This window comes from Crinia signifera, chromosome 1 (assembly GCF_055691185.1).
Source record: "Crinia signifera chromosome 1, ASM5569118v1, whole genome shotgun sequence".
NCBI lineage: Eukaryota > Metazoa > Chordata > Amphibia > Anura > Myobatrachidae > Crinia > Crinia signifera.
In genome coordinates, this window is record NC_139217.1 from 462,907,185 (window position 1) to 462,932,915 (window position 25,731).

The 25,731-nt window shown below is 45.3% G+C and overlaps 1 protein-coding gene across 2 annotated transcripts; it reads left to right on the top strand.

Annotated features, from left to right (window-relative positions):
• Positions 1–368: 368 nt before the first annotated feature.
• On the top strand, positions 369–25,731 carry SMAD7 (SMAD family member 7). Of its 2 annotated transcripts, none has more exons than XM_083155296.1 (4): positions 369–1,456; positions 3,378–3,431; positions 9,970–10,044; positions 23,164–25,731. In XM_083155296.1, the coding sequence occupies exons 1-4, from the start codon at positions 985–987 to the stop codon at positions 23,700–23,702; spliced, it is 1,140 nt and encodes a 379-aa protein (XP_083011422.1). In that variant the 5' UTR covers positions 369–984; the 3' UTR covers positions 23,703–25,731. The 2 variants fall into 2 exon arrangements, with proteins under 2 accessions (XP_083011422.1, XP_083011423.1); XM_083155297.1 differs by having other exon boundaries at positions 9,973–10,044.

Below are 25,731 nucleotides of genomic sequence, written 5' to 3' on the forward strand. Positions count from 1 at the left end.
GCACAGAGACTGGCAGTGATCGCACAGAGTGCCAGTCCCGGGTAGCCTGACACAGAGACTGGCAATGATCGCATAGAGTGCCAGTCCTGGGCAGCCTGGCACAGAGGATGGCACAGAGACTGGCAGTAATCGCACAGAGTGCCAGTCCCGGGCAGCCTGGCACAGAGACTGTCAGTAATCGCATAGAGTGCCAGTCCCGGGCAGCCTGGCACAGAGACTGGCAGTAATCGCTCAGAGTGCCAGTCCCGGGCAGCCTGGCACAGAGACTGGCAGTATTCGCACAGAGTGCCAGCCCCGGGCAGCCTGGCACAGAGGATGGCCCAGGCAGTGACAGCAGAGACTGCCGGTCAGGTGAGGGGGAGACGCAGGGGTCTCTGAGTGTAGCTGAGCACAGGCTGAGTCCCTCCCCCCCGTGTCCCTCCCTCCCTCCCCCTATCTCCATACCCAGCCCAGCAGCGCCCTGAGCAGGAGGAGGAGAGCAGCAGACACCAGAGACACTTTATTTTGTTGCCTGTCTTCTCCCGGGCAGCAGCCGGATCGGGGATTCCTGCGGATTACACAGAGGACGGTCTATGCGCTGATCACCGCTGCAGCCACTGGGAGACCCTGATACCTTGTGCTGCTCCGATACATCGTCTCACTCCGATACATCGTCTCACCCGCACCTGGATATATCGTGTCACTGTGGAAGACCCATCGTTATTACCTGGTGTCACTGGGGGAGCCCGATACATCGTGTCCCTGCTGTCACTGCCAGACACCCCCCCACCCCTTGGATTACCCCCACCCCAGCCCATGACTCCCCGGTGCCCGCCGGAGCCCGGCATGCCCCCTAGCCTGTGACCCCCCTCCCGCAGCAGGAGACTGGCGCATGTGGGGGAGCGCTGCTGCGGCTGGTCCCTGCCCGGCCTCGGGTCCCGGATCCTTCATGACTTGCGGGCGGCATGCACGTTCCTTAGCCGGGAAGCGCTGCTCTCGCCCCGCATGTTCAGGACCAAACGCTCGGTGCTCGTCCGGCGACTGTGGAGGAGCCGAGCCCAGGGGGAGACGGGGGAAGGGGACGCCGAGGGCCGGCCGCATGGGGGCTGCTGCGCCGGCAGGACGGCCAAGCTGCCCCGGGCACAGCCGGGCTCGGAGGCGGAGCTGAAGGCGCTGGCCCACTCTGTGCTCCGGAGGCTGAAGGAGAGGCAGCTGGAGGGCTTGCTGCAGGCGGTGGAGAGCCGGGGGGGAGCCCGCAGCCCCTGCCTGCTGCTGCCGGCCGCCAAGCTGGAGCCACGGCCCGGACAGCAGCAGCAACCCCTCGCCCTGCCCCTGCTGCTCTGCCGGCTCTTCAGGTGGCCGGAGCTCCGGCATTCGGCCGAGGTCAAGAGGCTCAGCTGTTGCGAGTCGTACGGGAAGGGGAACCCGGAGCTGCTGTGCTGCAACCCGCATCATCTCAGCCGGCTCTGCGAGCTAGGTACGTGCCAGCCTGTGTGCCAGCCTATGGTGTGTCCTGTGCCCCCAACTGTGTAACCCCCTGGTGTGTGTGTCCTGTGCCCCCAACTGTGTAACCCCCTGGTGTGTGTGTGACCCCCTGGTGTGTGTGTCCTGTGCCCCCAACTGTGTAACCCCCATGGTGTGCGCCCACTAACCTTATGCCCCCCCCCCCCCCCCATATGGTGTGTATAACCCCCAATGTGTGTGTGGTAACAACCTTATAACCCCCATGGTATGTGTGCCCAGCAGAACCAACTGTATGCCCTGTAAGCCAAATTCTTTGCCCCATGGTGTGATGTGCCTCTTATAATTGCACTATATGTCACCCCTTATGTGGTGTGAAATAAGACCCCCTTATTATACTATATGTCCCCATAGTGTTGTGACCCCTATATCTATATTAAAGCCCCTTTATATGTGTATATGCCCTCCTTGGTGTGATGTGTTCTCTGTACCCCAATATTGTACGATGCCCCCCTATCTCCTAATCACCCACCCTCCCATATGCAGTGTCCATGTATATATGGGGTGTCATTCTCTCATTGTACTAGTCATCCTGTCACCTCTCTTCTCACCTGTCACTCTGTGCCCCCCAGCCCGTTCTCACCAGTATCCCCGCACATGACACCTGTAATCCCCGCATAACACCCACTTGCATGGCCGACAGCCCCTAAAGTGTTGCGGGCTGTCTGACCCTGGCAGGGGCAGTAGGAGGTCGGGGGGGGGGACATGTCAGTGAGAGCACTTCCCCAGATGTGGAAGAGGGGGGCTCAGCCAGTGTGGAGTCACCCAGTCTCGCTCTCTTGTCTCCCTGTCTGAGGATCCTCAGTACAATACACTAAATGCTGATTTACAGACATGTGTTAACGCTGCAGCTCCCATTAGCTGACTTCCCACATTTATGAGCCTGTGGTATTTATTGCCAGAGCAGTGTGTTAAGCCCTTGTAGTCACACAGGAATGTGGAGGTACTTTGTTCTAAACTCCCAGGGCACCCTGACATCTGATAGCCCCAATGAGCCATGCTGCTGGGGGACACCATTATTATCTTGACCCTGCTAATCAATGAACTGATCAGCCTCTCCCCCTGCCACTTACAGTCCTGTAGATGAAAGGGAACTAATGAGTCCCCCCCTATTGTCAGGCAGGCACCGAGGGGGTTAATCAGGATTGCGCACAGAACTCTTTGGACTGTTACTTTGTTTGTTTATTTGTTTGATACTTTGTTGCAATTCTACTTCATCCTCATTGGTGTATCACTGCTGCGCCTGGGTCCCAATGCAGGCTGTTATTGGTGTACAGAACAGCAATTATTATTATTATTATTATTAATAATTAGCAATTAATAGTCTTTAATAATAATACATTTGCAGCCTGGTGCACTGCAAGGATGGGAAAGTGCATGGGAAGAAGGTAGCTGCAGAGGTTCCTAATGGGGATGTGTCACTGTAACTGCAGCATAGAATATAAACGTAGCCCCAGAATCTGACAAGATGCAAAAGAAAAGTTTAAAAGTCCAATAATAATAAAGTGCACTTTTGCTGGGGTCTGGGGGAGAGGAGGGCGGCTTGGGGGGCCACTGGCTTGGGGATTAGCAGTCTGTGCTGAGTTGCACTAGAGATCCCTGATCAGACAGCCAGAGGAGTAGATAGCAGGGGAGGCTGGCGCCAGGCGGACGCTTTTGTTTATCAGGCTGCTAAATATCAAGGCAACCACCGCCTGCTGCCCCCTGCCTCCAGCCCCCAGAGCTTACACAAACAGCCCTGCCAGAAGAATGCTGCGCTTATCATAACTTTCTATCTCTTCTGCTGGAGACTTTTTTCTTTTTTTTTTTTTCTTTCCTCTTCTTTTTTTTTTCTCATGGCTCACTCTTTATTTTTTCTTTACTTTTTTTCATTTCAGAGTCCCCCCCACCTCCCTACTCCAGATACCCAATGGATATTCTCAAACCTTCTGGTGAGTACTTTTTTTTTTTTTTTTTTTGGGTCTTTTGTTGTTGATTCCTAAACTTTTCCTGCTTAGTGGGATATAGGAAGGTAGCTGCTGGGCTCCTGGTCTCACCATGCCATGGCCAGTGGGCTGCTTAGGATGCACTTTTGGAGTAAGCTGCTCAAACCTGTGTTCTGCTGGGTCACTTATTTATGCTCAGCTGCTGTTTTTTTAAGTTTTATTTTAATTATTTTTTTATAATGTAGTATAATTATAACTTTTTTTTTATGGTTTTGAGTGCAGGATTTTATGCAGTTCAAGATGAATATTTGAATACATTTTTAGGTGCTGTGGTGGTCAGTGTTGAGATGGCTTGGGTTATTAGACACATCTTTTTTGCCTTTTTGGTGATTTATTATTTTTTTTACTTATTATTTTTTACTGAAATAGTTCTGTTGTGTTTTTTGTGTTTTTATTTGTGCTGAATTTGTTATTTAATTTTTTATTTTATTTTTTTACTGAAAGATTTATTGTTTTGTGTTTTTTTATTTTTATTTTTTTGGGCTGAAAATTTTTTCCTTTTTTAAATTTGTTTTTTAAATTTTTTTTTTTTTTTTTTTTTATATATATATATTCTATAAAACTTTTTCTGCCTTGGTAGAACTTGTTATTGTTTCTAAGTATATATTATTATTATTATTATTATTATTATTATTTCTGTTCTGCTAGCTCAGTTTGCTGAAAAATAAAAAAAAATCCGCAATTTTGCCTGCTGGCATGAAGATGGCATCTTGTTGGTACTGAACCTGATAAATCAGTCATTGGCAAAGCCTGTTGCTTGTAATGAATGGGCCGCCTGCCAGGGCAAAAGCCCATTTTCAGCTGGCACCAGCAATGAGTCGCCAGAGTAAAAGCTGGAGGGCGGCTTTGCTCACCTTGTGCTGGATAAATAAGACTGACTGTGTGGACAGGGAGTCAGCAGATGGATGGCCAGTGTCAGTCTGCAGGCACTTCCCAGACTCTGATAGGTGGATTGCCCCCAGTATAGATTCCAGACTGATCCTTTTTTTTTTTTTTTTTTTCTTTTTTTTTTGTGTTTTTAATTTTTTTTGTAAAAAAAATTTTAATCAGTGTTTTAATGTCATGGAATTTGTAAGCCAGTCTTGTGCCCAATCTCCCAATAGCTTGCTGATCTTACATAAATAACCCATACATACAGGTTTCTAGTGTATTTGAGTGATGGCAGATGTAATGTGATCAACCCACAATTTTTTTACAATTTTTTTTTTTTTTTTAAGTTGTCTCTGTGACCATTGCAATGCATTGTGGGTTAACCTGTGGTAGGCAGAGGGCTGTAGAGCTTATGTCGACTCTTGTTGTTGGGGAGCTGGGTGGGGCCTTGGTTGGATCCCCTCACACTCTCCACAGTGGTTAGCAGAGCGTTGGCATTGACATATGGATATATGTGTGAGCTGCTGAGTCTACAAAGCATCAATGTGCAGATCTGAAAGGAAAAGTAGCTCAGATCAGTGGAGAGGAAGTAATTAAAGGTGTCAGTCGGAAGGGAAAAAAATTAAATGTCCAAGTGATGAATGGGCTGTAATGAGTGTTGCCGCCACTGGTGGACAGCAGGTTCCAGTGTGGACTGTGATAGCAACCAGGACACAGGGTACAGCTGTAATGTGTGCTGGCTGCTCTGCATGGACTGTGATAGCAACCAGGACACAGGGTACACCTCACTGTAATGTGTGCTGGCTACTCTGCATGGACTGTGATAGCAACCAGGACACAGGGTACACCTCACTGTAATGTGTGCTGGCTACTCTGCATGGACTGTGATAGCAACCAGGACACAGGGTACACCTCACTGTAATGTGTGCTGGCTACTCTGCATGGACTGTGATAGCAACCAGGACACAGGGTACACCTCACTGTAATGTGTGCTGGCTGTTCTGCATGGACTGTGATAGCAACCAGGACACAGGGTACAGCTGTAATGTGTGCTGGCTGCTCTGCATGGACTGTGATAGCAACCAGGACACAGGGTACACCTCACTGTAATGTGTGCTAGCTGCTCTGCATGGACTGTGATAGCAACCAGGACACAGGGTACACCTCACTGTAATGTGTGCTGGCTGTTCTGCATGGACTGTGATAGCAACCAGGACACAGGGTATACCTCACTGTAATGTGTGCTAGCTACTCTGCATGGACTGTGATAGCAACCAGGACACAGGGTACACCTCACTGTAATGTGTGCTAGCTACTCTGCATGGACTGTGATAGCAACCAGGACACAGGGTACACCTCACTGTAATGTGTGCTGGCTGTTCTGCATGGACTGTGATAGCAACCAGGACACAGGGTACAGCTGTAATGTGTGCTGGCTGCTCTGCATGGACTGTGATAGCAACCAGGACACAGGGTATACCTCACTGTAATGTGTGCTGGCTACTATGCATGGACTGTGATAGCAACCAGGACACAGGGTATACCTCACTGTAATGTGTGCTGGCTGCTCTGCATGGACTGTGATAGCAACCAGGACACAGGGTATACCTCATTGTAATGTGTGCTGGCTGCTCTGCATGGACTGTGATAGCAACCAGGACACTGGGTACAGCTCACTGTAATGTGTGCTGGCTACTCTGCATGGACTGTGATAGCAACCAGGACACAGGGTACACCTCACTGTAATGTGTGCTGGCTACTCTGCATGGACTGTGATAGCAACCAGGACACAGGGTACACCTCACTGTAATGTGTGCTGGCTACTCTGAATGGACTGTGATAGCAACCAGGACACAGGGTACACCTCACTGTAATGTGTGCTGGCTGTTCTGCATGGACTGTGATAGCAACCAGGACACAGGGTACACCTCACTGTAATGGGGCTGGCTACTCCGCATGTAATCTATTTCAGGGTGCATGATAGGCCTTAGGACATGCATGTCCAGACTATGCCCCTCCAGCTGTTGTGAAACTACAAGTACCATCATGCCTTGCCACAGTTTTGCTATTAGGGAATGCTAAAACTATGGCAAGGCATGCTGGGATGCTGGAGCACCACAGTTTGGCAATGCCTGCCTTAGGAAGTCCTAGCTGTGTCTCTGGGCTGAGGGCCTGCAGAATCTCCCATCCCCTTCTGCGCACAGGGATTGCAGAGTTCCTCTGTGCTGCAGAGAAGAGCTTTGGACATGGATGCACTAAGCTTCAAAAGTGATAAAATGGAGAGTGATAAGCAACCAACCAATCGGCTCCTACCTGCCATGTCACAGACTGTGTTTGAAAAATGTCAGACAGGAGCTGATTGGTTGGTTTGCTTATCACTCTCCATTTTCTCACTTTTGAAGCTTAGTGCATCTGGCCCTTGGGCTATTGTTGCTATTGCAGCGACAATATTTGGGGAAGCAGAGGATTGTGTTCCTTATGTTTATCTCGAGTTACTAGGTGAGACCCAGGAAGAGGCTTCTGTAATGGAACACTGAAGTCATCGCCAGACTGCGTAGATGAAACAGATCAGAGCCCATTCTTCCAGTAATGATAGAAAGGCGTAAATGCGAGTCGGGGCAGGGTGGGATCACAATGTGGAGACAAGGCTGTGTTGGGGGGTCTCGGAGTGGTCACAGGGCCTTGTCATACAGTATGTAAAAGGTGCTTGTTTTGTGTACGAGGTTATTGGTTTGACATGAAAGCGAAATGTGTGGACTTGATGCATCTTAGTCCCAGGAAGTGTGGACTTGATGCATCTTAGTCCCAGGAAGTGTGGACTTGATGCATCTTAGTCCCAGGAAGTGTGGATTTGATGCATCTTAGTCCCAGGAAGTGTGGATTTGATGCATCTTAGTCCCAGGAAGTGTGGACTTGATGCATCTTAGCCCCAGGAAGTGTGGACTTGATGCATCTTAGTCCCAGGAAGCGTGGACTTGATGCATCTTAGTCCCAGGAAGCGTGGACTTGATGCATCTTACTCCCATGAAGCGTGGATTTGATGCATCTTACTCCCATGAAGCGTGGATTTGATGCATCTTAGTCCCAGGAAGTGTGGACTTGATGCATCTTAGTCCCAGGAAGTGTGGACTTGATGCATCTTAGCCCCAGGAAGTGTGGACTTGATGCATCTTAGCCCCAGGAAGTGTGGACTTGATGCATCTTAGCCCCAGGAAGCGTGGACTTGATGCATCTTAGTCCCAGGAAGCGTGGACTTGATGCATCTTAGTCCCGCAATTTCCCTCAGAAACCTTTTTTTAAAGCATTAAACAATGTTGCTATTGGTTATGGTGTGCACCGGTTTTGTACAAGCTCTCCAGTCTAACATACACGGTGCTGCGATACTTGCCCGTCTTTACGCGGACTGTTCCGATACATCAAAACACAGGGAATTGTTGTTCATGCAAAACGTATATTCTGTGTTTGCTGTATTAAACAGTACAAATGATATTCCTATAGGCACTGTGGAACTACACTTCCCAGCATGCTCTGCCAAGCTTTTGATGTTAGCGCATGCTGGGATGTGTAGTTCTACAGTAGCCTGACCCAGCAGTAGAATAGGCATGCACAGAGGTAGCATCTTGTGTGAATTGGGAATGAGGCTTTGTGAGGTGGTGCATTTCTAAAACCTGGTGCGGAGGAATAATGTATTGTAACCCAGAGCTACCAGCAAGATGTGTGATCCCGTTCAGCAGGAAGTCAGAGGCTTCTGGGTATTTGATGCTACCCGGTTCCTCTGATGTATGTGAGCCTATGGGACTAATTTTAATAAAACAGACACGTTTGTTAAAGGTTGCCCATAGAAACCAGTCAGATTGTATCTATTGTTTTCCTGGATGCAGTAGAGAAGTGATTGCTATTCACTTTATTGGTTGCTATGAGCAACAGGCAGCAGTTTCCATAAAAAAATTATGCCACTTGCTGCCCTTAGTTTGAGGTTATTAAAGATGGCTGACTGCAGCGTAGCAGCAGAGGAGGAGACGTTGGCACAGGACGCACCCTTGTGTCCTAAAGTAAACCCTTTGGCAGAGCAGCGAGAGCTCGGAACCCCAGTTGCTTCCTGGGATGACAAAGGAAAATGTCCCTATTTTATTCCGTATTGCTGTTACTCGGCTAAGTTCCTGTGATCGCACAACCCGGGGTGTTTCACGCGGGAGCCTAGGGGTAGGTTGTGCCGCAGGGCCCTAGTGCAGGTTGGTTGTGCAGACAGGCGCGCCTTTTAGCAATCCGCCTGTGGGATTCCGGCCCACTTACACAGTTTACATAACTTGGAACAAAGGAGCAGGAAAATAAATAAATAGATTTCCTTAGGACATTAAGATAAAAAAAAAGTTTTCTTGAAGACATGTATAAAGCGGTGTACTATTCACAAGTAGCGCTACTTCCTGTCTCTGCCATTGTGTGTAGTCTGAAGTGTCTCCTGCCCTGTCTGTTCCTGTGTGGTGCACACTAAATACTCCCCAGGTAAACTTTCAGCGGATCTGACTGGACATTCCCTGTCTGACCAGGCCCACGCCCACCCACCTTATTGGTTACTTCGCATCTTGAGCCGGGTGTAATATTACAGGGCGCAAAAAGACCAGTCGCTACATCAAATCTAAGCAGCCTTGTAGCTCGGCAACTGCTGTGGAACTATAAGTCCCAGCTTTTCCTGAACCTTAAGACAGACCTACTGTAGCCAGAGCATCTTTTCATTTAGCATGAGATCTCCAAAGCTGCTTTTTCAAAGTAAGAGCTTAAAAATAGTTTTTTTAGTTTTTTTTTGTTAGTGTCGTTTTAACCTAGTTGTCCCTTATTTAGATGTTTTCCACCCACCCTCAGCGCTCCAATGTTTTTATCCCCAAGTCAAGACCCCCGAAAAGGTCTGCTGCCTGCAACTGTAGCTCGCCTCCTACCCCCAGGGCTGCTGTTCTCTGAGCGCAGGATCAGAAGCTTATTAATGTACAGAGGGACATTGCTGGGGAGATCCACATCTGGTTTATATTGCCTCTCCGCTAGGATTCATTAAATGAGTTCTGTTTCATGTTTTCCAGAGAACAGAAATTCTTATAATTTTAATGTTTAATCATTTTATACAATGGTTTCTTTTTTTAACATTTAAGTAGATCTTTTTTGAAAGACTTGGCAATTCCCCCGAGATCCACATCAATGGCCTATACCCTGAATTTCTAGGTTAAATGCGTCCCCAATATTCAGTCGTTTTTGTGTTGTTTTTTTTCCCCCCATGAGTTCCTTCAGTCTTATTGCACAAGTTTCTTTAGTCTTATTTGAAACTGACCCAAAATTCAGACATCAACTCCGTTTGCCATCAACGCGTTTTGCCAATGCAGACCCACAAGTCACCAGTAGTCTGCTTAGGAGCTGGTTAGGTGATGGCCGGGTTATAAAATATTCAGCTTGAAATGAGTGACTGATAGGTGAAGAGGTAGCTCAGTGCCTGTTATTGGGCTACGTCTGGTCTGTGCTGTGATTTGAGTTGTAGGTGATGGGAAAACGCGTTGTGTATAGTGTCATTGATGCTGATGCATTTCAAAATGTAGCATAGAACTAACCATAGTCTTTTTCTCTCTTTCAGCAGATCCTTCAGACTGTGTGCCTTCCTCCACCGAGACAGGGGGAACTAATTACCTGGCCCCTGAGGGGCTTTCAGGTGAGATACCTCTATCCTCCGTCTAAATGAACATTTGCAGAAAGTTATGAGCTTGCATTATAAGTGGAAATATAGTTTTCCAAACTGAATGTATTTGTGATATAGATGGTAAATTTCCCATGTCAAGCACTGGTCTATGGGTGGAAGTTTGACCCCCCCTCCCTCTAAATGTGATTTTGTGGGTACAGCAATGACAGACTTGGACGTTTACAAGGCAAACAGAAACCATTTTGCTGCAGGAACTCGGGTCATTAAAGCTGAACGGAGCTGTTCTTAATTGGGCTGTTATATGTGCACAGACCCTCATCTAAAATGAGCAGGGGGGGATCAAAAACAGAATTCACCAGTAAATTCTTCTCAAGTCTTCATTAAGAATTTTGCCGAGAGGCCCAACAGTCTATATATTCTGTTCCAGATGTCATATCACTAAAAGCTCTTGTTAGTTCTCTAAAGGAAAAACATAGTTGAAGGGAATTTTTATATGGGAATAATCAAGCATCTGCATTGCATTGTGGGTATGTGTAACGTTACCGCCTCCATATTTGTTGCCCTGTGTGGTGTAGCTTTATACTGCATTGGCTGTTCAGCTATTTTGTCTTTTTCCCTTGTGTTCTTGTGTACCTTGGCTTTCCGTTATGTGTGTGTTATGCATGTGCGTGCGATCATTGGCATTGCATTCTGAGACATATTGGCTCTCCAGACGCTGGATGCCTGCTGGGGCTTGTAGTTCACACAGCGTGGAGAGGCAAAAAGTTATTGTATATATCAGATTTGTCCAAGTCAGCACCACAGGTCAGCCAGAGCAATGAGCTTTTAAAGTTAAGGACCAGTAAGAACCTCTCTAGTCTTATCACCCAGTGATGGCGATTGGAGGATGGGCCCAGAGCCCCTGGTGATATCGCAGAAGCCCTCTGTGAGATCTTCTGTGCAGTATAAGCAGAGGAGTTGAGCTGGTGGAGTTGAGGTTTCTTATTCCCCCCCCTCTTTTCCTCGTTGTGTTTTTTTGCGGTTGGTGTGTGTGGGGAGCCTCCGAAGCCAACAAAGGGTTTAAGGAGGAATTTAAAGTCATGGATGGTTTTTATGGGTGTAGCTTGAGAAACAGTTGTAAATCTGTTGAATCGGTGACTAACTCGGAGCTGTTGTATAACTCCTAGAGGTGGTCAGTTAAGTTCAGAGCCGTAACAGAGTCCTGGATAGAGATGATTGTTGCCTGTCATAACTTTTTATGGGAACGTCATTGCTTGCTTCCATTGAAGTTTCTTTTGGGATATTTACTGTTGCCAAACAAAGTATTGTAGCCCTCACATCTTGTCTATTAATGCCAGTATTCCGAATACCGACGCGGCTGAAGCGACAGAAAAAAATATCCTGGGTACGCAAAACTTAAGTCGCCAATAACCAGTCTATTGTGCACCATCAATTAACGTATGACTTTAATGACCCCAAATCGTAAGATAAAGGTAAAAACACATTTGTAATAATGGACCACCAAACTCATTGATGGTCTTAATCACCCCCCAAATATAAACAAAACAGCCGCTATTAAGTCTTATTGATTGAGCAACTAAGAAATGGGGATTATTTCCTATTTTTATTTTTTTATTTTATTTTTTGCTGCCAAAAAAGTCACAACCCTGCCTTGGGGATATTTTGGAATATACTCTCAAGCTTGGCGTCAGATGTCTTCAAGTTTTTTTTCTGCACATATCAAGGGTGGAGATAATGGATGTTTCTGTTCATCTATACGGATGGATTTTTTTGTTTAACAGCCGCCCCCCTCCCCTCCTAAAAAAAAAAAAAAAAAAAAGTTTGTGTAACTTCAGCCTGGACTTCTAATGAGGCTCTGATAAGTGTTGATTCATGGCGGAGGAAGCAGAACTGCGCAGAAAATGAAGCGCAGCCAAATGGCTCCACATAAAAAAAAAAGAAACAACATTTGTTTTACATTAACTCTGAATTAGTAGCAGCTCCATTCTGCGTGCCTGCGTGTAGCTTTAATGTTCAACCCTAAGAGGGGGGGGACATCCGAATCTGCGGGGAGAGGGGCGTCGCGCCCTCCGTTATTGTCTTTGCCCACTACGTTGCTGAACTTTGCGTTAAGTTTTGGAATCTCGCTGGGAGTTGTAGTTGCATACAGATTGCCTGGGATACCTCAAGGTACCTCTGCTTCAGGCTAAGTCAGGGATGGCGGCAAAACCGTCCGGATACAGTAAATGCCCCCCTCCTCCGTCGTACAGTAGGGGATCTGGCCTATCAGAGCTGCTCTCTTTGCATGCAGAGATTTTACGTTTCCCCTGCTCCTGGCTGGGCCTCGCTGCAGTGAGCTGGCTTAATGAATGGGGCACAGTTCAGGGGGGTGGGATGGAGGTCGGGACTTGAGAGGCTGGAGCCAGATACTTGATTCCTTTGGCAAACGAAGAAAAAATGTAAATGCAGGAAAAAAAAAAAAAAAACGAATCCCTGGAGGGCCCCTCACAAAAGGGCTGGTTCCTCCTGCAAAGCACAGAGCTGACCTTTAATTCACTTGGGCTGCCCTTTCATGTTGTATATGGAACTCGCCCCCCCTTCTATTCTTTAAAGAATCTGATCTTGGCACAGAAATGACTTTTGTGGGCAATTTTGCTTAATGATCCCCTCTCTCTTATCAGACACTGCGCAGTGTTCCCCATGGATACAGTTGCCAAACCATGTTTTATCAACCCTACCGTGAAGGGCGACACGGCTTACGTCGACACCTGAAATAGGTCGACATGCTGGTTGGATATGGTATAGAAACCCTAGTTACATGGTAGCCTGGTTTTCTGCTTTTATTAAAAAGTTTGTTATTTATTTTTTTTAAGCTTGGGTTACTAAGCGTTCCGTCAGTGACCGTCTCAAATTAAGGTCAGGTGACGTTGCTGGCAGGTCCTTTGGATTCTTCTAGTGCGTAGAGAATACAATGAGGGAGTTGAGGATTCTGTAGTGTCCGATAAGTCTGCAGAGAACCCTCTTCCTACACTTCCTGAGATCAGGGAAGGCGACTGCCGCACAGTCCTTCAAAGTTGCCCCCTCCCTTTAAATACACACAAGAACGCTGTTATATTCAGCTAACGCATACTTGCCTTTTTTCTTCTTCTTTTGAGACGTCCAGAAACTGTTATATAGAAGTTCTGCCAATTCTGCAGTCACTGAAAGAAATATGCTGTGTGTATGTGTGTGTGTATGTATATAATTTTTTTTTTTTTTAAATTTCATTTTGCTTTGCGCAAGTGGCAATCAAGTGCTGCCGGTGTGAGTCACTGATAGTTCATCATTACGCAAAGCCTCTCATGTCTATCCGCCTTGAGTCTCATTATGACATGGCGAGCAGGCCAGGAATGCTTCCGTGTGCCTTTGATCCCGCTGCTATCTCCCTGAGACACGGAGACACAGATTTTTCAATAGACGCCTCCCACACTTCCCAGAATGTGACACAACAGGAGATATGTATCTTGTGTACGTTCAGTTTCCCTTCTGAACTCCCGATTTATCAGGCCTGTTCCTCATACAGGAGGCCCCAGCCATACTGCGGCCCGTCCTTAACCTATATTCTCTTACGCGCGCATCCTGCTAATTCCCCGGAACTAGCGGTCTCCGCAGAGTGCTCCATTTTCCTAAAGATTGCGATTGATTTCCCACACACACACAATTGAGAAACACACGCGTAAAGGGATCAGGTAAACTGCAGTTAAAGGCCGCTCGGGGCCTGTGCAAAGTGAGGTTAGCGTCAGGGGTTAATAGCAAGACAACAGAGTTAAGGCCTTGGATGAGACCAGGCCGCCTGCCAGACTGGGTGTACAGCTGTAAAGTACACATCATCTGACCGTGCCTGTAAGAGGCCAGGCCGGTGGAGGGGAGGGGGGGGGGGGGGGGGGGGCAATTGGCAAGGCCTGGTGTCATTTTTGGCCTGTGATGCCTTTTCTTGTGTCGGTCTCTTTCCTGGAAGAAACTTGTCCAAGCAGCTAGGGTGGGCTTCACAAGGCTGACGGGGTGTTACACAGATCCCAAACAACAGCGCCATATTTGAATCTCTCGTACGCTAATTCAGTGTTGTCTTTTTTTGGGGGGGGGGCTTGTTTTATATCTCGGGTGCCTGCTAGTTTCACCCTTGGTTTAAATGACGGCGGCCCCTGCCATGTTGTCATTCCAAGTATCGCAGGAATGTACGGTGCCACTCGGAAGGAGGAGGGGGGCTGTAGTTAGTGCAGGCGGCATGGGCTGGGACAACATTATCAGCTACGTGACTGCACGATGAACATTGAATTCCTACTGGTGCCGGCTTCTGATGACCCGAGAATGAGCCGTCTAGGAGAATACTGTAACAGGCCATGCGGAGGTCACTGCCAACACAACCATCTTTCTTAAGCAGGATTAAATAACCCACGCAGCCGTCTGGCTGACTGCCTACTGTCACCGAGGAAGCTTCCTCGCAGTTTATTTTCAGCTGCAAAGATTCGGGCTACTGATCCACAGCCTCAATTTGGTTGTGACACACAAATAAAAGCAAAGTGAGCAATTTGGAACTGCGGCTGTTTAGCATCAAGAGGGGGTCCCCAGTTTGCAGGACCCCTGCCGGCGGCTGTCTGGGTGCTGAGGACCTCACGAGAGATATGCTGCAACTCGTAGTACCACAGCAGCCCAGCAACCGCAAATTGCATTACGTTTGCTGTTCTGCCTCCCCCGCCCCATGATCCGGCAACAGGACACCGTTTTGCCCAGAATGTAACACATGTAAAAAGAAGTTTTGTGTTTTTTCTTTTCTTTTTTTCTTTTGCTTAGCTACTTGCATCTGAATTTTTATAGAGGCTTTTTTATTTGTTTAAATTTACTGAATTTACAAAAATCCATCAATTTTCAACTTTCTCCCCCTCTGCCGCCAAGAAGGTTGAGTTTTATGGCAGCAGGCCGCCAATTTTTTGTTGACCCAGTGTCATTATCTTTGTGTTTTAACTTGTAGGAAATGGGAAAATGTTCCTTAAAGTTTGCGCTGCCTTTGTTTTGTCTCTCCTCAGAAGCGTCATTATTGAAAGAAGTACTGAAGTAAAATTATGCAATTATGATATTGCAAGTGGTTTTAATGTTGTAGTTAAAAGGTTGGAACCCAGCTTGCCCGATTTCCTGACATATTGAGGTGTGCCACCATTTTGTGGGCTGGACGAATCTTCAGGAGAATGCAACTTTATTAAGTGGCGGGAAATAAGGGACAATGTTGAGAAATACCTTTTTTTTGGGGTACTTTGAATACATTGATGTATACATTTTGTCAGGCCACAAACAGTCTGCTCTCACCAACTGAGTCTGCTCTCACCAACTGCATGTGACAGGTGTTTCCCTTTGTGGTTACTTTACCACACGCTGGACTGAAATGTGTAACCTTTTACAGTTGTTATGTTGGATGCTTACACCATGTAGCAAATTGGCAATACAATATATGTTATCACAAGTCTGTATTCCATTGTGATACAAAGCTTGCTGTTTGATATTTCCCACTTTATAGTTCTAAATGAAAATAGTTAATTGTGGTTCCCTTTGTAGACTAAAGATGGGCATGTGATATATCTGCAGATTTTCGGCGAATCGGGCCGATAAATGCATAGTGTATGGTTGCAACCGATCAGTGATGATTGGACGGTCAGGACTGGAAAGTCTCCTGACGGGCCCATCTGATCCAGTCATCGGTAGGCTGCATGTGACCGTGTATGCAACCACCCAACATTTCCCATGTTCCTTTGCAAGGGAGCGGGAAACTACATCTCCTTTAAGTGGAAGAGATGTATTAATCCTTGAAGATAGAAAGTACCAACCAGTCAACTCCTAGATCCAATTTTTTTTAAAGATGTCCTGCAAAATGGCAGATAAAAACCAATTGGCTGGTACTTTTATCTCTCGCCACTGTATTTCTCTCCAAGCGTTGATTCATCTGCCCTCGTGTATGGCCGCAATATCTGATGGGTTTCAGTCAGCCCAACAGACGTTCTATCTGTATTTTGGATCATGGACTGAACCGAAGGCGGCCATTTTGTTTGCCAATTCTTTCCCTTATATCAGTCATGTCCAAACTATGGCCCTCCAGCTGTTGTGAAACTACAAGTCCCATCATGCCTTGCCACAATTTTGCTATAAGTGAATGCTAAAACTGTGGCAAGGCATGATGGGACTTGTAGTTTTACAACAGCTGGAGGGCCATAGTTTGGACATGCCTGCCTTATATTAACTAGTGACGTTGCTGAGGTAAAGTTCAGCTATCTTGTAGGATACAGTATATGATTTATTGCCATGATATAACAGACAGTCCTCACTTACAGCCTGCAGACACCATTTATAAAACTTGTCTGTGTTTTATATAAATATAGCAGGCGGATGAGTGCAATAACTGGACTTTAACCTTGCACTGATCACTGTGGCTTTTAGAGCTGGATCAGACGTCTGTTTCTGACCTAGCTGTCGTGTCTTCAAGATATTAATACATAGTTTTCCAAACTCCAGCATTGCAGTCCAGGTTGTACAGATACAGATATCTAGGCTTGAGTCCAGATTGTTTAAATTGACTGACTGAGGTACCAATTTAAGTCACATGTACTCATGCATGGATATCCTTAAAACCTGAAGTGTAATGGCGGAGTTTGGGGAACTCTGCCGGTAGTATATGGAATACACTGAAACGCCAATTGCCAATATTTGAGGCAGTAGACCAGCTGTGATTATTTTGATCTACCAAATGTTAGGGACTGGGCAACGGTGCACCCCAATAATGCACATTTGCATATAAAGTTGAAGTATTAAAAGTATATAAATCATCAATCTCAATAGACACCTTATCCGCACAAAAACTGTTCGTAATTCAGATATCTGCATGTTTTCCGATGCGTAACTGGCTAAGGGGCCCATTTGGCTATTTATAACTCATTGCGTGTGATAATTGGTGCACCGGCCAATTAGCTCCTGTCGTTTTTCACATGCAGTACACGGCAACTAGGAACTGATTGGTTGTTTGGAGCACCAGCAATGAGTTTTAAATGGCTATCTTTCTAATTTTTCTTTGACTGACATTTAATACATGAATTGAAGGCCAGGGACACAAGATAGAATACCAATGAATACAAGAACCTTCTTTTGCACATGGATGCTGACGCTCTGCTGTATTTTTCCAGCGAGTCTCTATTCCTGCTGCCATAAATGTGCGTGTTGATGTGAGTTTAGCATGTGCTGAGGAGACTTGATTAGATTATGAAGGCAGACAGAAGTAATGATTAACTTTTTCAGTCTGCATACTGTCTCCAACCTGGCTGCTGCTGCTGGTGTGTTTCCCCTGCTAAGTACTGTCGCTCTGCAAAGAATGAAAAGAGGTTGGGAGGAGTACAAAGGAGTTATAGGGGGGAGGGCGGAAAGGGGAGAGCAAAGGATTTATCTTCCCCCCCCCCCCCCCCATCAGATCCAGCACTGGAATTTATTGAGTGGAATGCAGTAAATGCTAAGATAGGGCATCTCATGCAAATGGATTTTTATAATCGTTCAAAGAATAGGGAAAGGGGGGTGGGTTGTTTCAAAGAATATGAATGCACAGAGACAAGTTGCATTAATGTATTTATGGTGATATCGTTTCGTTCGGCGCTTTCTAACATTCACCCGAGTGGCGTCTAAGCAGCACTTAATTTTTGCGCCTCCGTGGTCCGTACTGTCCTAGCCGTATCGGTGGATGTATTTGGGATAGGGATCGCTGATCCTGTTGGACATCTTGTCCACCGTTCACATTCACCGCCATGCGAGGTGATGTCGCCTATAGCAACCAACCAGATTCTGTTTATCATTTTCTAGGATGGTATAAATGATGGACATAATCTGGTTGCTATGGGTTACCTCACATTTTTTCATTTTTATAAAAGTTTAGTCAAATTTTTATTTTCATTTTCTGATGTACTCCATTCAAAGACATTGACGTTAATAGAAATCAGAATTGCCCACATTTAAGATTTTCCGATTTCCTTCTTTTGTGGACATTGAGGTGGTTATACATTTTTGGGGTTTTTTTGCGCAGACAAATTTGTACTTTGAGGGCTTTTATTTTATGTGCTGAAATTGTCTCCTAACAAGTAACCGCACTCGGACAATAATATACATACTGCCTATTTAAATTTGAGGTAGAGCGGTGTCTCCCTTCCGTATTATACATCTTAACCACAGGCTGAGAAGTTACCATATAAAAGGCACATGGTTTTGACGTCAGAAAGGACAGGACTTTACTTTTTCCCTCATGGATTCTACTTTTTTGGCTTCCATGTGGCCGGAATAGGCCATTTTGCCCTCAGTGGCCAAATCCTGCAGCCATCTTGTGTTTTTTTTTTTTTTTGCTCATGGATACTTGATATTTATGTCCACCAATTGCGGCCTGCAGATGCAGTCACAGACAGTTTTAATGTTTTGCTTTTTACTCCCGAATGTTTTTGTTGTTTGGCCTTTCAAGGCCATTTGACACCAGGTTGCTTTTTTTGGCTGCTGCTATTTTCAGACCTGTTGTTGTGTTGTAGTCACCTATTGTCCGCACCTGAGGTCTATTCATATGCATGGCAAATTACTTGTTTTTACAATTTCACCACCTTTCTGGACTTGTGCTATAGAAACAGGAGACAATCTGTGTTACTTGGAGCTTGGATACTGTAGAATGCACCCGGTTGGTTTAATTGACTTAGGTTAATGCAAAACACTTTGATGCCTCAGGTTCCCCCAGGCCTAGCACTTATTTATAAGGGTTCTCGTGTGTGTGTGTGTGTGTGTGTGCGCGCTTGTTTTTGTTACAATGCTCTGAAACCCTGGAGGCTGTTTTACATTCTTTCCCGTCTCTCTCATCTCTCTGCTTTTGTTTCGCTGCTGTGTAAGAATGATGTTTAAAGAAATCTTCTATATAATCTAACTTTTTTTAAATGCTCCCCGGTGCATCCAATGGGATGAGCCGAACGAACTAGAAAGATTGCATCAGTAGCCAAGAGTTTATGGCAATGCGACAGGCGGCACTGGCTTACAAAATGGCTGCCTCCTTGGGTGATGTTAAGGCTTTCGCAAATGTTTTGGACCTGGATGAACATGCCCGTGCCGGGTAGTTTCAGTCTGAGGTAAATTTTGGTTGCTCTTAAGGCCTTTCCAAATCTACAATGCAAAGTACCAGCCGGCTTGAAGCATCGGGCAAACGTTGCACAGTTCCGTGACTTGCGGGCACACAAAAAAAAAAACCCAGGAAAATAAAATTGGGTGTCATATTTTTGAGAGATGTTTCTGTAGGTAAACGCAGTGCTCACCGGAGGCCATTCCTAACGTGCAAGGGTTAAACAAACACTCAGCATCACGCATACTGTAAATACAATGTGAATTGGTCTTGGCTTCCTTCTTTATCCCACCCTTCCTCTAAGGCATTTTGCTATTAAGCCTAGTTTAACTTCAGCCTACAAAAAAGCACTCTATAATTTGCATGGCTGATGAGGCTCTGAATCCTGGGACGTAGGAAGCCAGGAATCGGCTGTCTCGCTTCTAACCACTGGAGTCAGGCAGACAGGACCTTTGTTTTGCTACTCTGCATTTTTCTCGCTCGCTCTGTCTCTCTCGCTGTCTGAGACCGTCACAAAGAGAATGGGGCCTTGTAGTAACAAGGTGAATAGGTTCGTTCCCTCAGCCGTCATCTCTCCTAATTATGCCGGCAGTGTGTCGGCTGCTTTTATGAGTGTATAATCCATCTAACCTCACACGACTAGGCCAGTGTGACTGTATTTTTCCCCCCCGGTGTAGCGATGCAGAGCGGAAGCATAATAATAAGTCATAACATACAGTGCACAGTTTACCTGGTACCTGGCTCCATGGTCACTCAGATTGTCAGCTCTTCAGGACACGTTTAAAAGGCAGTTAGCTCATTTGTGTCGCATGCATTTTAGACTTCGCTATTCAGTTTTCAAAATGATAGACTGCTCTCCTCCGCCCTGCCTGGAGGTGGCGCTAAAGAGGATGCTTCCTGCTTCTGTGATTTATTTTACCAGCATTATATCAGTTCCTACCCAAGACCTAAATGATATCCATATGCCAGTGTATAAGGGAGGGAAACAAATCACAGTTAAGGCATTGTTACCGATCTAATGACCAGACATCAAGTCAACACTGCTGTCATCTTAAACAGATCTTAGCTGGTATATTTATGGTGTACCTCGGCTATGAACCATTAAAAAGTTTGCCAATTATCTTTAAAAAAAGAAAAAAATATTGACCTCAGTGTCATTGAAGAAGCTGGTAAAATTTAATTCATGAATGGCAGACACCCCCCCCCCCCCTCCTGCTGTGCATAACTGTCCTGCTCATTGCAGGCCTGGATGGATCATTTTATACGCTCTGTCAATTAAATAAGCCTTTGTATGTGGCGCTGAGCGGCCTGTTATGTGGTATTCACTAATGCATACATAAACACACACAGACTCGTCTAGCTCCCCCCGGCCGCCCTCCACTGGAAGGTTCTTTTTCATGTTGGGGTGTAGAAGAAGGAAATGAAAATAAACAAAAAGTGGAACGAAAAGAGAGAGAGAAAAAAAAATAACTTTTTAAAGGATTTTTTTTTTCTTTCTGGTGGTTCTGAAGAATTTAATTTTTATTCTGCGAACTGCAGACTTTCCTTTTTAACCCCATTAAGGCAAATACCAAGTCTGCAAGTTACATCTTAACCCCCTGTATTTTCCCCAAAAAATCGAACCGAAGATGATTATTTTTTGCAGGGTGCTCGGTTTGTGGAAGCTCTTCCCTAGATTATAATTAAAATCAATTAACCCCCCCCTCTTTACCTTAGAGAGGTCATTTGGCCTCTGGAATTTTTGCAGAGGGGCTGTCTGTACCCCTACCGTCCTGTTGGTCAGCAAAAAAACTTGAAGTACTTTTTGAAGGATTACAGGATGTGGCTTAAGATTTGTGTGAGAGCGGCCTTGGGGCGTAAACTTCTTGCAAGAAGTTCTGCGGCAGCTGAGGCATTCAGGATATATGGGTCAATCACACACAATTATCCCCCTTTTCTTACCTTTTTGGGAGGGAGTTGGGAAATGCTTCCCGGCACCGGGCAATAAGAGGTTAACCAGCAGAGTAGCTACAGTCACCAAGCCTGCAATTTATTTGGGCTAGGCAATTACCATAATCTGAAAACTTCTACTTACTGACGTCTGTCTGAAAATTGTTGGGTGTACTGGCGGGCCCTTGAGATGAAAGAGAAAAATGCAGGCTTAAGGATTTTCTTTCACGCAACAGGGTGGCTTCAACTTACAGACGTTTCCTGAAGATTTTTGGCTTTTTTTTTTTTTTTTATTACTTTTCTATAAAAAAAAAAAAAAAGAAGGGGGTTTGTGCGTGGAATCGACGCATTCTAAAGCTCCCTTCTCTCCCCTCTCTGAAATACAATCTCTAAATGGGCCATCTATGCCCCTTCCCCCTTATACCCCCAAGAATAAAACAATTTGGTTAAACTTTTTTTTTTTACTATACGCTTAGTTTTTAAGTGTTTTGCAACTTTTTGTGTGCGTGTGTTATGGGTGTTTTGCCTTCCAAACCTTTTCTGTTGCTTTATACTTATAATGCTTCCCTGAGTTTCTGCATGAAAGCGCTGAAGTTTCCAAAGGTTAGGTGAAAGGTAATTTGATAGTTTTTTCCTCGTCACCCTCCCCCCTCCTCCCTTTTTTTTTTTTCTTCTTCTCTCTAACCCTCCCTCCCTCCTGATGATTTTTTTTTTCTTTCATTTTTCCTCTGCTGGCTGCCTTATTTTGGTGCCAGGTTTCAGTCGGATAGAGATATCTGAGCAAAGTATTGTGAGGCACCACGAAAGGGGGGACCGCGGCGAGCCAGAGAACGCACCTAAACTTGTCCGAATTCCTCCTGCTTACTTGATATGGAATTTTGTCATTTCCCCCCCTCCCCTTAGTGCGTCCTGGCCTCCCCACACACAATTCTCCCTCCCTCCCCCTGAAAGCATCATTGTCCCACAGCCTTGAAAAAAAAATATAGAATAATTATCTGCCAGATTACCTTACAAGTCGATGAATATTTTTAGTGTTTTTCCTGGCTTTTCAAACTCCCTGAAAAAAAACCCCACACAAACCCCGCTGTTTGCCGTCACCGCCGCGTGTGTGGGGAAAGGGTTTTGGTGACTGCTTTTGTGCCAACCTTTTTTTTTTTTTTCTTGTGGGGAGTTTTTATTTTTTTGGTTGCTTATAGTGGATGTGCCTGTTCGATGTTGTATGAAGGTAGATAAGGTTTTTTTTGGGGTTTTTTTTTTTTGGAGCTAGTGGTGGCTGGTAGCTGCATTTGTTAATAGGAATGTACAATTAAGGCCTTAGCCTACCGGTCTCCACCCTGCAACTACACAAACCACAGTCTAATGAGCATGGCCGGATCTACATCTGAAATTTCTGTTATGCATATAGTGCACTCATGCACTCTTTTATTCTGTCTCGGGGCATTTGATGCCACGGGGCCACGTTGACTAGAGGTTTCGATCCGTGCAAAAGTCCAGAGAGTAGCAAAAACCACAGTTGACCGTGATACTCATTGTCGTAAGGTCCTTATTCTTAGTGGGATGCGGTCACGCCCTTCCTTTGGGTCTTAAGTCTCAGTTGCGTCTACAGATCTGAGCAAATTCCGCTGCATGCATCTGTATGTCTAAATGTGCAGGGGTTACAACCCCCACTAGCAGTGCCGCATTACCGCCTGCTGCGGTTTTAAAGAAAATCATGATGCAAACATCGCTCCACTGCATCCGTTAAAAATCACTGCGTCCGACTCAGTGTTAATTACTTTCCGTACTTTAATGCCGTTTCTGTAATGGGAAATATGGGAAATTTGCATTGTCTAAATATTATAACTAAAACTCTAAGCATGTTTTGTTTGCTGACTGCATTACCTCCCATCACCTCTAAGTGGCAGTGTTGATGCAGGCAGTTACAACCCCGAACAGTAAACCTAATGAATTGTGGGCATTTCAGTGTACATTCTCTATAAATATGTTCCTGTTTTGTATATCATTGTTATTTATATCATTGTTATTTAAATGGTAATTTTTAGCACTTCTGACGTCCTCTTGTCTTCTCTTAACAGATTCCCAACTTCTCCAGGAGTCTGGGGACTCGTCCCATTGGTGCGTGGTCGCATACTGGGAAGAAAAAACACGGGTGGGTCGATTATACTCTGTCCAAGAAAACTCCTTGGATATCTTCTATGATCTACCTCAGGGGAATGGTTTCTGCATCGGACAGCTAAATTCGGACAACAAAAGCCAGCTAGTGCAAAAAGTACGGAGCAAAATCGGATATGGGATCCAGCTTACAAAGGAGGTGGATGGCGTCTGGGTCTATAACCGCAGTAGTTATCCCATCTTCATTAAGTCGGCCACACTGGACAACCCTGACTCTAGGACGTTACTGGTCCATAAAGTGTTTCCAGGATTCTCCATCAAAGCTTTTGACTATGAGAAAGCTTACAGTTTGCAGAGGCCTAATGACCACGAGTTCATGCAACAGCCTTGGACTGGATTTACTGTACAGATAAGCTTCGTAAAAGGCTGGGGACAGTGCTACACAAGACAGTTTATCAGTAGCTGCCCCTGCTGGCTGGAGGTGATATTTAATAACCGGTGACTCGGAAACGAGTGGACGTTTTGGACTTGTTCGACTACATGCTGCTAATATTTCCTCCTGAGTGCTTGCTTCTTTGTGCAAAATGTTTTTGTTTTTTTTCCACTTTTTCTGTTTTTTTTTTTTGAGAAATAGCTTATGTCAAGATTTTTTTTTATTATTATTTTTTTTCCATTGGGGGGGTTTCCTTCAAATATTTTTTAATTTAAAGTGTGAATGATGTCTCACCAGGAAGCTGGCAAAGGGGGGAAAGTCAAGGACGGGTCTCCACTTCTCAGCCCTCCCTCATTTGCACAGTAATTATTAATGCAAGGGGGTAGAATCAGTATTTATTTTTTCCGTAGAGGGGACCCTTGATGGACCTTCTCCCCGATGTCTGGATGGAGAGATGAAAATAGCCATAATATGCAAAAAAACAAGCTGTGTGAACATGCTGGGAGTAGTAGTTCTGCAGCGGATGGGGATCCACCAGTGTGTTCCTACACCAACATACTGGACTCCCCCCGCTAGCTGTATGACCTTGCACGTATGACGTTCTCAACTCAAGTTCTCGATGGCACCCGGTTGCAGATTTGCTAAATCTAACTCGGTTTTGCGGAGGCGCTAAGTCCAAGCTAGTGCGCTGTTCGGAAATATCTGCCAGCAGCTACCGAGGGCTGGCGCTGAGAACATCTTGTGCAAGGCCGCGGTATGATGTGATGCGGAGTTTACAGGCTTGCATGATCACAGACAAATGTCTCTCCGGTAACGCCGCCTTGACGAGGCTCAGTTGGTGCAACCTCGCCGATCGCCGATGTTAAGTTTGACGTGTGCAACTATATGTGCTATAAGTCTGGGTGCAGTGATTATGCTTAATTTTTTTCTAAAGACCAAACTAAAAACTGCCGACTACACCCTCCCTGCCCCTCTCCTACCCCCATCAAGCCAGTCAACAAATGCAAGTTCTTTTTTTTTTTTTTTTTTATTATTTATTTTCCCGAGAGGAGTACGTATGGTTTGTTGTTTTAAATAAACCAGTGCAAGTTTATAGCTGCCTTTTTTTTAAAGACCTTGTTTTCATATACGTCAACTTCACATTTTTTTGGGTGATATATGTATAAAGTGATTATATACATATATATAGAAGACCCCTCCTGCTCCTCTGTGTCAACCGAACGGGTCTCAGTGGTCAATGGTTTCATTTATATTTTAGTAATTAATAAGTGTGTATACACTGTGCAAGACAGTATTGCGAAATCAACCTTCTATTTTTTTATTTCTAGGAGTAAAAAAATCCTTAATTGGTAGCGGTATTAAAAATATATATGTTTTGCACTGTAGCTTATAGATCTAAATGAATTCCCCAATTCTGCGGGAGAAAATGGAATATTATTTGTAACATCACAGCATTCCATTTCTCTGATTGGCCGCTGATTTCAGACGCAGGCTATCCAAGGTGTGGTGTATTAATTAAATGGATTGTCTTGCACAGTGTATGGACACAAGGATTTATCGAACCTTCCAAAAAGGACAACCAACCAAACTCCAGCTATCTTTTGGTAGAACGTACTAGATAAATGATACCCAGAATTTGGTTGGTTAGTTTGGGCAACACCTTCACCGGTGTTTTTAGAAGGTTTGACACGCCTCCCACTTAAAGTGCCCATGTCTCTAGCGCAATGGGATGGTGGCCATGCTGCAGGCCTCGAGAAAGCCGCCCATCTGTTCACCTGGGCTGTTGGCTCCGCCCACAAGATGGCTGCCAACACTCTGTGCGAGAGACTGAAGCACTTTAAAGCTCGTTCACCTGTTTGATAAGATTATATATCTGGAACGTACAGTATTTGCTTACATTTTCCTCCTTTTATAAGGTACAAGTTTTGCACAGAGAACCTTCATTTCTTGTATATATCATACGTGGAGTATGATACATTATCATTTGTTATAGCTCAATGAGCCTGTTTAACATAAGCTATTTTTCTAAATAACGAAGTCTAGAACAAAAGTAAGCACTCACTCTTTGGAACGTAAAGCAATGTAGTGCTTTTGGAAA